Below are 13497 nucleotides of genomic sequence, written 5' to 3'. Positions count from 1 at the left end.
CTACAACTGAATTAATAGAAAATGATAAATAACTGTGTATAACACTAACACATAATTGTGTATAACAATGACACATAACTTTTACTTACATATCTGTCGATAAGGGATTACTTACTGTGATATCCTGTTGATGTTTCTTAAGGCACTTGATTAGGTGCGATACGGTATCATTCCTTATGGTATACTGTAGATAAGTATTTTAGAAAATAACAAGAATAAATCTAAATTATTCAGAGGTTCCAGTTTCGGCTTAGACATAAATACAGGACCATTTGCAAAGAAGAAAGGGTGCGTTTCTACAGCCTCGTTATAGTAACCATGAATACCAATCTCTGAATTACTGGTTACTAAACATAAATATCCTATAAAATTTAATATATTTCTTTAATTTTTAATACATACATGAGTTAGTAGTTCTAAATTATGAATCATCCTACCTGTGATATTACGCTTTTCCTTATAATATCATCACTCGAGTGAACAACATTAAGATCATGTAAACCATGTCATCCTATCTTACTGTGAAGATACTTAGTTATGTTATCTAACATTATAAAAATATCATCAAATTCAAGTCCTTTTATTCACATCACATGGCCACGACGATCTGGTTCTTCGTTATATAATGTTCTAAAATTTGTCGTATATATAGGATGTACAAACCATGATATCAAGGTATCAGTTCTTCCTTCCCAAGGGACAGTTTCATTAAAATTCTGATAGAATTAAAAATTAATTATTAATATTCTAACAATCATATATGTTAAATACGTTATAGTCAACGATATATACCTGAGCGAATGTAGGGGTGATTCCTTGATAATTATAAATGTCATCAGCCCACATCATTGTGCCACTTCTTTGTACTCCAGCCTCTAGATTAACAGCCTAAACAAACATACGAAATTTTATAGAAGCTGTACAAAATATAGTATATATGCGCAATATTGAAGCGTTCAAGGGGATATAAAGGTAATGTACATCACATACACGTGTACTCTCATGCAACAAAATACAATTAGATTTAATAGTATAAGCTCTTTTATTCATCATAATAGATTGGAAATTTAAGTGTCTTACGAGGGTGAGTAAAAAGTTACCCGCTCTGTCGGTGTAGAATTTATTTTAAGCAATTGTCAAAAAAGACATACATCATTTTTTGACATAATCACTCGATTTCTGTATACACTTTGTCCATTTGCCGAAGGACCTTTGTATTTTCTCATTAAAAAATGTTTTGGGCTGAGCTGCGAACCACGAATGCATCGTCGTCTTCACCTTTTCATCAGCTTTTTCGGCATCCATCTCGCACAAACTTTTTAAAATCCAAATCTGTCGTGCACTATTGCATAAGCAGAGCCGTGGCTGATTTGCAAATGATTTGCCACATTATCCAGTGTCACTCGTCTATTCCATAGAGCATAAGTTCATGAGCACGTTCAATGTTGTCATCGTGGATGTGGACGGGCGTCCAGCTGTTTTTTCATAACACTCGTGCGATCTTCTTTGAACTTTTGTGCCCATTCAAACACACTTCGTGACAAAACACTTTCTCCATAATGTGCATTAAATCTTTGATAAATATAGGCATCAAACATAACCTCCGACCACAAGAAACGAATCACAGCATCCTGCACTGTTTTCCTGCAAATCACCATTGCAAAGCGCCATTACTCGCGCAACGGTCACAAACGAATTGACGTAACACAAAGAAACCTGCGCAGCAGCACTGAGCAGATATTGACGTCATACGAAGAGTGCAGATGGATCAATACGGTCGACAGAAGTTTTAACTATCTGGAGTGCGGATAAATTTTTACTGAGAGTCGTATAGGAATCTATAATCTGTAAGTACACCTTTGGCTGAATGGAAATTTCTCTTACATATAGTCAAAAATGCTGAAACTGTGTATTGAATTGGAAAGTGATAAAAAATAAGTGAAGTTTCGAGGTTGCATGTGATTGCATGAGTACACAGGACGTTTTTAGCGAATAAAAAATAATTTTGAAAGACACGAGACTTATCTTGTATTTTATGCACTCTCTGTGTCCGAATTTCCAGAAGCTCTCTATCTTATGAAGTGTTTTAGATTAGCCGGAAAATTTTGTACGTACGTACAAGAAGTATACGATCTAAGTGGAATATTCCATTATTCTCTTGATACAACAGAAACGAAATTTACAGAACTTCTCAGAAAGTTGGTTTATTATTACTAAATTTATAGAATTAATATACGTTTATCATCTTTACATACCTAAGTCGTGGAGGTTTATCGTGCGTAAAAAATTAGTGTCGTTTCAAAGTTACATTTCGTACATTTTAAGCCTATAATTTGTAACGTACAAAACAATGTAAATTTGAGCTGTTTCTTATCTCCACAATAAGAAAATCCAACTTTACGTTTTTTACACAATGATATTTATGGAACAGTAATATCATATTATTGCATCGCTTGGAGAATGAAGTCAAGGTACGATGTGACCCTAGTGTAAACGCTGGGATACCCAGCTGTGCCGCACTTATAAGCATAAGACACAATACCTATTAAATACGAGGTTAATTCATGTTGTATCAGCAGTGGTCCGCCGCGGTCAGCCTGAAAGGATCGTTAAATTTTTAATCAAAGATACTGAAATATATCGATCGAATTGTATTGAAATTATACTTATATACAGTAATAATCTTCTATTGATTTGTGTATTGAAATACTCCAATTTATAACGTACATGTTATATGTATTTTGAGCAAAACTAAGATTAGAAGGAAATTAGATTAAATACCATAACGAGGTGTGAGAAGTGGGCAAAACTATTAAATTGTGTTTATCTATTATTTTTAATGTTTAAGACGTCGATTTGATGTTAATTCGAATCGACGTGTCTTCAGATACCGTATAGTTTGTAGTAACTCTGTAACTTAATTACCGTACAAGAATCCTCTCCACCCTGAGCATGTTCGGCGCATATTATACCATCAGTGATATCAGGTGCATTAGGAAATTTGGAATAAGCTATTTTGCATTCGGCGTTCTTAATCACTGGCATTTGTACTTCCATTAATGCATTACGTCGTGGTCGTCCTACGAAGAAAATAAGAAAGATATTTAAGACTGGAACTATTTAATTTTATTATAAAATTGATATCACTTACTATATCTTAATGCTCCCCATCCAGCAACAAGGGGGTTATAGCCGACGAAGTTGCTCTTTCGTAGGGGCTCTTTCGTACAAATGGGATATACGTACCCTGAAAAATAAAAAAATAAATGAAAATGCAGGAAACGAATGACCAAAAGTATGAGAAAGAATTATACACGCTTTATGACACAATATATGTGTACAGTAAGAAATTTCAGGATATGATACTTCAGTAATACTCAATAGCATATATATATATATATATTTGAGGACTTACTCGAAAATGGCACCTCCTCCACCAATCTAAGAATGACAATATTATGATTGTGTATGTTTTCTATTCCATCCATATGTGCACAATGTGCTGCGGTCAAAACATGCCTAGCCGATATCAGGGAACCTCCGCACTTCCATAGTGGTTTGTCTGGGTTTCGGGGATTACGAAAACCTAATGCAGCGATCCATGGCCAAGCGCCTAAAATGCAATAGTCATAGTTGTGAATATACATAATTTTTTCTCACATAACAGGTAACAACGATTATTACCTATTCGATATTCGATCATACAGCAGACGATAAGTACATACGTACAAATACTCTGAAATAGAGATTTGATAAAGACAGAAATTAAATTTTTATTCCAGTGGAATACAAATTATTAAATAATTCTATATAATTTCTATTTGAACTATACTGAACTATAAAGTTCAAACGTGTAATTTCTGCCCTAACAGTTTTTGATCTCTATCCATATTATTACTCCTATATCAATTTTTTATTTCAAGCAAAAAGATACTCTTCCTAACATGAAGTAAAAGAAAGAAATAATTCAAGTTAATAAGTAAAGTTACTACCGATAAAATCATAGCATTATTATTTAGTCTAATTGAAATGTACATTGATGTGCTGTTTAATGCCTTTAAAGTTCATTCTTTGCAGTAAATGGCTTATTATTAATCGGAAAGAAAGACATAAAACGTACCAAGTTCAGCTGGTTTACCATCGACCACCCTGGTATGAGAGACGTTGCTAAAACCACAGTATGGTGGTCGCAAAGCCTTATACTTATACACAGTTTTTATTAAAATTTCTCTCTTCTCTTTGTTTGGATCGTTCGGACAGCAAACGATCGTAACATTGCCCTGGTATCTGCACACTGATCGTCTATAAAAATCGGTGGTTGTACGGTACTGTATCTGCCATATTTCTTGCAGAGGTTTACATTTTCTGTAGTCAAGGCACCTGCCTTCTTGATTGTCCGGTGTGGTACATTCTGGATCAAACAATTTTAAAACATTTATACAGTTCAAAGATGCGTAAGAAAGCGACACCGATTACTCAACTTTCGAAGTAAAAAGCCGATCAAGTCCACCGGATTGCCCTACAGACACGTATTAATCCGTAAGAGTGAGTCATCATGTTGATAATAATTATCTAAAGAAACTTTTCACGTGAAAATATAAAATTTTAATTGATTAGATATTGTGTTAGCCATACTTAAGAAAGAAAATGAAAATGAATGAAATGAAAGAAAAGGACTACCTTCAACCTCATGTTTTAAATAAACACTTTGTCAGTTTTGCGGTAAATAAATTCTTAGGAATTCAGGACAGTTTTTAGTGAATCATTTTGTTTCGACCGTTCGCGGAGAGACGCGATCGCGAGATAGCACGTCAACGAGAGTTGTAAGTTCCCGTTACGATTAAATAATCGACGCCACGAACTGATCGATCCCCTTATTTCGATTATGATAATAAGGGTAGTTCAATGAAATTCCACAGAATTAACACAAATAAATTAATGTTTATTTCAACAACTTATTAACTAGAAAGATATAAATGGAACAAAAAAAATGTAACTGCGTTTTGGTTGATAAGTAATGCGCGACATACCACATGTGTTGACGGTTCGACATCTCGAAAAGTTCTGAACGCCTTTCGATTTTTTTCGTTTTTTCTGGAAGGCGACCCCCACTACGTTCGGATCACGCCACATTCTTTTACGCGAGGTAAAATACGGGCCACGAGTCAACGTTTCTGGAAGTCGCCCTGCTTAATGAACCATGCGCTTGCCACTACAATGTTTGTTTGCCGGGCAGACACGACGATCCGTCTGCGACATTATAGTGCCGCGATCGATAGTTAAGAATATGACCTATGGTAAGCCGCATGGCGTAACATTCTCCCCCCGTTGAGAGGGTACCGATCAAACTAGGGAGGTGTGGTTGAAGTTCCCATCTTATTTCGTCTCGGTGGCTAGTTGTTCGGGTTTCTCGAGATCGGGTTGAATTGGCAGTGGGACAAGCCTTTTGACGCCCCGATCCAAAATGCTCTTTGCCGTCTGAACTGTAGCTGTCCGGATGACACCATCGGCGCCTGGATGAATCTTGATAACTCGGCCCAGAGGCCAATGCATGGAGGGAACGTTGTCCTCTCTGAGGATGACGATTGTGCCCTTTTGGATGCTGTGTCCACCCTTGCTCCATTTATTGCGGTTGGTTAGCTCGTTCAAATACTCCTTATGCCAGCGGTTCCAAAAATGTTGTTTAAGCTGTTGGATATGCTGCCATTTGGAGAGTCGGTTCGATGGAATGTCCCTGAAATCTCGATCACGTAAGCACATTAATGAATCGCCAATGAGGAAATGTCCGGGAGTGAGGGCTAGGAGATCATTTGGATCGGTGGAGATAGAAGTTAGAGGGCGGGAATTGAGGACTGCTTCTATTTCTATGATAAGAGTATTACGGTGTTAAGCTCATATGTTTCTGTTTCTCCACTCGCGCTGCGCCATAATATCCTTTGATATTTCCGATCCTCTGGTCGTACGAGGAATTGCCGATACAGGAATTTTCTCGATGTCGCCAGTGAGTACGTACTGATGAGCGCGGAATCTAATTAATATGCAAAATAAATTGTGAATTGATTCGAGAATATAGGATTTCCCCATTTTCATGATTATCGTGATTTTTGTATAAATATATTTTTTAAGATACTAATAATTAGGTACTTATAAATTAGTATTATCAATTATTTTGCATTTATAATTCCGCCTCTAGTATAAGTGTTAATTGAAAACTAACTTTATGTTTGAAAAAGTACTAGCAAAGTCGTTGAGTAACAAGCCACTGATGCTAACACAAATAGCATTGTCGTAATTAAATATTTCTAAATATTCATTTTTCATTTTGAACCTGTAGAAACAATTTATTATATATACTATTAGCTAAGTAATTGCATATTTAATTAAGTCGAAATATAAAACTTAGTTATTTTAATAATTTAAAAAATAAAAAACTAACAAACATTTCAATTTAATTTATGGTTGGAACAAAAGACAGTTATTTTTCATTAATTGAAATATTGCAATGCAGAGTACTTTCCAAAATACGCCGAGAGTATTCCTGATGGTGAAACGAGCGTTGCTTCATCGAACGCAGCTAAAGAAAACAACATCTATGTAGTTGGTGGTACGATGCCTGAAATAGGGGGCGATAAATTGTACAATACCTGTACTATTTGGGGTCCCGATGGAACTTTGATAGCAAAACACCGAAAGGTAAGTAATATATTCCTTTATGGCTTTGAATTTGAAAATATTGGGGCGAAGAAAGTGACTCTATCTAGGAATAATTTAGGAATATACATATGTACATACGTATACTATAACCAATTCTATAATTTACGGTTTATAAAATACGTTATGATACGGGAAACGCCCATTTTTGTTGTAATGTGTTTGTGTTGTATAAATTTTTCACATACTTAAAATATTATTATACTTATTTTTTCTCCTTTTTAAACATTATTAAATGATAGGATTTTTTAATAAAAGAAAGTGATAAAAACGCTGTCAGTTATTAAATAAAAAATAATTAAAGTTTAGGAGTTGGTAACTTTGATATTAAATTACAAAAGTTGCAGCAATAGAATTAGCGACTACATTTTTATGTTATTAGGTACATCTATTCGACATCGACATTCCTAATAAGATTACTTTTCGAGAGAGTGATTCACTCAGTCCTGGTAACTCCCTAACGACGTTCGATGTGAAGGGCTGCAAAATAGGTATTGGCATTTGCTATGATATTAGATTCGAGGAAATGGCACGCATTTATCGGAACAAAGGTACAGTAACTTAATCGATCAATACTTAACTAGCAAAAAATTAAATATCTTTCTTAAATATATTCTATATAAAATTAATATAATCTGTAACTCTGTATAAAAAGAAGCTTAATTTAAAAAACCAGTATATTTGCTGAAAATGAAACAAATAAAAGAATTAAAAGCACAATAAGAGGACTGTCCTCGCATATTCAGAAATGATGGAATGTGAACCGTGCAACTACGAAGTTAATTGGTATTCGGTGGCTTCATATTTCCTGCTTCTCTGGGTTAGGTTGCCAAATGCTGATATATCCAGCGGCATTCAATATGACCACTGGACCACTGCACTGGTCATTACTTCAGCGTTTCAGAGCGAATGATAATCAATTATACGTTGCCTGCATATCACCGGCTCGTGTTCCTTAAGCAAGTTACGTCGCATGGGGACATACACAGTTGACCAATCCCTGGGGAAAGATTCTTTACGATTTGGAAACTCAAGAGAATATGGCAGTCACCGATATCGGTAATTTACAGCTTAAAATTAAAAGCGAGAGATCCATGATGTAATTAATTTTTAGTCTCGTTAATTTATCGATTTAGCCATCTTCCTCTGTATTTGTTGAATTTATTAGTAAGCATTACTTATTACTTCGTATGTTTCTTTTTTCTATCAGATCTAAAAGTTGTTGAGGAAGTAAGGGCTCAGATACCTACATTTTCTCAGAGACGTACAGATTTGTACGACACTGTCTGTAAGAAGGAGTAACTCTACACTAAAACAGAAAATGTTTTTTTATAATATTTCTACTACGATATCCTTTTTTTGTGAATTATTACTAATTTCTTATCATTTGTACTAAATGAATGACTCAATTAAGAAAACCAAAACGTTATAAATAATAATCTGTATATCTTGTGTATCAACATGTAATTGGATATTATAATAATATAGGAATGCTATAATAATATAGGATAATAATATAGGAGAATAGTAATATAGAAAAAAACTACATGCTTTTAAACACCTTTAATATCGATCACATAAATTGTTATAATTCACAATGATTACGCATACATAAAAGACCCCTTGATAGTAAAATTTACGATCAAAAGGCAATTACGTATCGTTTAACAACATTTAATTTATAACACCTTTTAAACATTTAGACAGATTAACACATAACACTTCTTATATAGAAACATCAATTCGAAGTTATCAGCTTGGAGAAATTGGTCGATTAATACCTGTAGATTGTCTGTCTCGATGAAAGACTTAAAGAGAGCAAAAACATGATAATGCCGCTAATATAATATTCCTTCTTTCTTGTATCTGTCTGCCTCTCAGGTCGATTTACTAATTACAATAAGTAATTTCGCCTTCTTTGCGCTCTCTTTTAACGCATTCGAGACCGAAAGAAATTCATATCAGTCAGTAGGCAAGGGTATAATATACATATTTTATATATAACTTACGTAGTAATGTATATATCATGTTAATTTCATATTTTTTTCAATATAGAATTATTATATATATATATTTAACTGTACATAATACATTATAGAATAACATAGTATATAATTTTATATTTTAAAAATATGAGGCATACTATTTAAGATTGTCATCGATTTAAAATCAAAGTATGAAAAGGATACCCTGGAGAGAGTAAAACACAGAATCATTCTAACTAAACATTCAAATCGTAGCGACACCTAGGTATCGTCTTACAATTAAATCTCGGTCTCGAATGGATTAAAATGAAATACATACTTGCAGCTTCAACATCTTCAATATCGAGGAGATTCAAACTTTACAAATAAATGTAAATTGCGATGTAAAACAAAGCGATGTAAAAAGGGAAAAGGAGGAAAGAAGGAACAGGGAAGCAAAGAGAAGAAACGAATTTTTCATTTTCTCGAAACTGGATCAAGTTTCAGGAAGGCCATCCAAGTAATTGATGTCCTCTGTACTTATTTGTTAATCATGCGCGGAATCAGAACGATTCGACCTCGTTCCAAAGCAAATCGTTACTAGAGTAGAGACGGGAATTAATAATTCGTGTCAATTGTTCGATCGTGTTCACAAATTCAAATGCGGTTGAGTAGCGGAAACCATTTATAACACGTCCCATACAGCGTAGATCGCATACACGTCTTAGGATGTATTTTTGGTACTTATATATACTCTATATATATTCTTACTCTATATATACTTATATGTACTCTATGTATATTCTCTATCTTATATATACCATAAAATATTTCGTGAAATCGCGTATTCGTGTCTAATGTCAGGGATTCTCTTTCCATAAGTCTGCGTTTTCTATATTATCTTTCTTCCTTATCAGTAGGCATTCTCACAATTTGTGATTAATACTGCTCGTACAGGAATGTTAGGTTTTTGACGTTGTAAAATTTCACGTGAAATAATAATGCCTATATATTGACTAATTTATCAATTAATTAAATCCGTGTATATCAAGTTTTCTATAATTTAGTACTTTCGTGTAACTACAGAAATTTGATGCAATATAAAACTTGATTAAAACAGCGATTCATTAGGAAACGAGAATAATGATGCAAATATTTTTTGTAGCCATTATATAGGATTTCGATTGCATAATTAATCAGTATCAACTTACCAATCTTTAACTGAAGAATGTGAAGAAGGGCTGGCGGTATATAGACCGCAATTATGATCGTTTTCATGTAAATTGCCAAGCTGCTGTACATGTTTGTTATTCGTAAAAAGTTGCGATGACAAGCGGAAAGAAATAAACAATCCAAAAGTATCTGCAACAGAAATCAGAATACACTCAGAATACACGTTTTCGCATGGTTGGATCAATTTCGCGTGGGACTAACCTGATTGAACCTAACGCGGGATAATTGCTCAACTCACGACCTTAACCAGCCCGCTTGATTCTCTGTAAATGCTTGAAATTGACGCTTGGATTCTTTCCAGATTAACTAGCTTTGCCCCTCCCTCCCTTTATCTATTTTCTTAGATCAACTTAGAATGGATCGAACAAAGGCACAAAAGAATTCGAAGAAAACAACAACTTATTATCCAAATTGTTCATCGAGGGTAATCAATGCTGTATACTTCCTAGAATTAGGATGAATAGGGATTTGGAGAAACCCACCGGCCATGTCCAGAATAATAAAATATCTCGCTTTTGCAATCTCGCGACTTGATCCGCAGTGAGGGGTAAAGGATACCGATCCGCGACCGTATATTTATTTAGTTCTCGAAAATCTACCTATCATCTATCTGAACCATTGTTCGTCTTCACGAGTAACACGGGGCTCGCGAACGGTGAATTACTAGGCTTTATGATTTTTGGCTGTAATTAAGTCGCTTGTTCTATCACGTACTACTCTGCGCTCGCGAAGTCTATTAGGACTCCTTGTACGGCGATGTTAGGATCAATTAATTGTACTTCTAACTGTCCTGTATTTTTTTTGTACGAGTACGTAGGGAACCCGTAACGGATGAATCTCTGAATTTTCGAAAAGAAAGATTAATCGACTTTTATCACTACCACGTACCTCATTGTCAACTTCATTGACATCGATCTCGTTTTCAGCGGTTTTATTACGGGCATGAATTATTTTTGTTTTACACATAGCGAGGCTAGTTTGTGTAATATTACGTCAAGATCTTGGCTTAAAATTTGACGAGCAATCGCGATATCGTATTTTTAAATAACTATCAGTCAGGACATGAAAAATTTATCTCTAACCACTAAAAAGAAAAGAAAAGAAAAGAAAAGAAAAGAAAAGAAAAGAAAAGAAAAGAAAAGAAAAGAAAAGAAAAGAAAAGAAGAAAGATAATATGTTGTGGCAGTCTAAGTCGATCTAAGAAAATAGATAAAGGGAGGGAGGGGCAAAGCTAGTTAATCTGGAAAGAATCCAAGCGTCAATTTCAAGCATTTACAGAGAATCACTATTGAAAGTTCAAAGGCCGACTAGTGAGCTTCATCCTATCTCATTTTTTAATCAGGCGATGGATCGACGAATCGTATTGATTTCGAGGATTATTATAGTTCTGTGGGGATTTTAAAGCGTGGTTTGTCTAATCTTGTCTCGTTAGCTACAGACTCTTTGGCGAGCAGCCTGAAACTTGATCCAGTTTCGAGAAAATGAAAAATTCGTTTTTCCTCTTTGCTTCCCTGTTCCTTCTTTCCTCCTTTTTCCCTTTTTACATCGCGTTAAGACCCGTTAAATAATATTGACTGCCGTGGACGCTGGCTGAGAAGTGCACTTTATAACTAGCTTTAAAATCACTGACGTCGACGAGGACAAAGGTAAGTTAGAGGGTCATTTATCTGAGCTGGTGTTATTCCGCTGTACAAACTATTTCCGGCCAGTACCTTTTATGTACTTTCGCTTCCGCTAACAAGCAACGCGCCATGTCCATCACTGTTCTATTATACCTTTCCGCTGTCCCGTTTAATTCATGTACGTATGTTGGGCAATTATTTATTCTTATACCTTTATCCCTAGCAAATTTATAAATTCGATTATTTAAATATTCTTTACCATTATCGCATCTTAATATTTTTAACCTCTTGCCCGTTAAATTTTCGGCTTCATTTACGAACTGTACGAAAGAATCAAAGACCTCATCTTTTGATTTTATACAATAGATCCTAGCTATTTTACTATAATCATCGATAAATGAAATGAAATATTTTTCTCCATTGAATCCGGTAGTCTTAAAGGGACCACATACGTCCGTATGAATAATTTCCATTATTTCCCTAGCCTTAGTTCGATTATTTTTGAAAGGTAAGTTATGCATTTTGCTTTCTATACACACCCTACATTTCAAAAGTTCCTTTTCAAATTCATTCGGTATGCCAGTCACTAGCTGCTCTTTACCCAAAATCTCTAAATATTTAAAATTTACGTGTCCTAGCATCCTATGCCATCTTTCCTTTTTACTCATACCACTACGTTCGGCGCTGTTTACTAAGTGCTTCTTCCCTTTCAATATACTTTTTATTCTATATGTCCCATTCTCTTTGAACGCTACAGCTGTAAGTATATTATCCTCATCTATTACTTTCGCAATATTTCGTTTGGAAATAACCGTATTCTTATTGTCTGTTAGTTTACCTAAACTAATCAAATTTGCGGACATTTCTTTCGCGTAAAATACTTTCCTCATATTTATTTTATTTTGTTTTCCGAATGCTTCAAAATAACTTATAACATTCCCAACTTTTGTCGCTTTTATCGGTCTATTATCGCCTAAATATATATTTACCGGTTCTTTTAGGTCGATAGATTTATCGAAATAATTTATATTATTAATTATGTGATCGGTACAACCGCTATCTAATAGCCACACTATTTCGTTCTTACTTATTTCATTCGTCTCACTGCTGTTTGCTGCGTGCGCCGTTGCTGTCCATATGCCTGCTCTTGAGTTTCCATGCTCGCCCGTGCCGGTTCTTGATTGACGATGAAAGTTTCCACGTCCTCTGCTCGTATTGCCTTTGTTCTCTCTTCCTCTGTTTCGACCACGTGTTGGCCCATGCCAATAGCCGTTACTGCTTCCCGCTTGGACGCCATTTTGACACTCTCTCGCAAAGTGTCCTAATCTTCCACATCTGAAGCATCCTTCCTTTTTTGCAGAAAAGGCGTTGGTTTGCCTTTCTCCTCGATTGGATTTATTTTTCTTCTCTGCTATTTCTATTTTATTTTTCACATACGCTACCGTTTGATTCTCTTCTTTCAATGCGTCTATTATGTCCGCTATGTAGCTGTATTCTTCGGGTAACGTATTCAGCATGTAATTCAGCTTTTCCCTCTCACTTACTTGTGCGCCCGCACTTTTTAATTCATTTATTAATTTTTCGAAATCGTTAAAGAATGATGCTGAATCAGTGTAGTTCTCCAGTCTTATGTTTTCCAATCTCCTTCTGCATACGATCTGCAGTGCCGTCGACTCTTTCAAGTACATTTCATCGAACCTTTTTATTATATCATACGCCGTTTTTCCTTCCCTAACATACTCCAATTGTCTGTTCGATATTGCACTATAAATTATATTTATCGCCTTCAAATCCTTTTTGTCCCAGTCTTCATCGTCTCTTTCGTTCTTCATTCTAGTTGTAACAACCTCGCATTCCTTATATTTGAGAAACATCGTGATTCTTTGCTTCCACATTCCATAATCCTCACCATCGAATATAGGTATCATGATTTCCGATCTCTCCATTTTAATTGATTCTTCTTTTTT

General features: G+C 35.0%; 1 protein-coding gene across 2 annotated transcripts in view; it reads right to left on the bottom strand.

Annotated features, from left to right (window-relative positions):
- Positions 1–507: 507 nt before the first annotated feature.
- Positions 508–13497, bottom strand: part of LOC126876961 (venom serine protease Bi-VSP-like) — a 28101-nt gene continuing 15111 nt past the window's right edge. The window contains exons 1-4 of one of the 2 annotated variants that reach the window (XR_007694640.1): positions 2256–2503; positions 1101–1845; positions 793–888; positions 508–716 (exon numbers count right to left, since the gene is read on the bottom strand). Coding sequence is in view for 1 of the 2 variants with exons in the window: in XM_050639830.1 (XP_050495787.1) it covers positions 1817–1845 (29 nt within the window). In the remaining variant the exon portion in view is untranslated. Of the gene's footprint in view, positions 717–792; positions 889–1100; positions 1846–2255; positions 2504–13497 lie in introns of those variants that run through there. The other variant, XM_050639830.1, reaches the window with a different exon arrangement.

Source organism: Bombus huntii, unplaced genomic scaffold (assembly GCF_024542735.1).
Source record: "Bombus huntii isolate Logan2020A unplaced genomic scaffold, iyBomHunt1.1 ctg00000108.1, whole genome shotgun sequence".
Classification (NCBI taxonomy): Eukaryota; Metazoa; Arthropoda; class Insecta; order Hymenoptera; family Apidae; genus Bombus; species Bombus huntii.
This window is presented reverse-complemented; position numbering and strand designations above follow the sequence as displayed.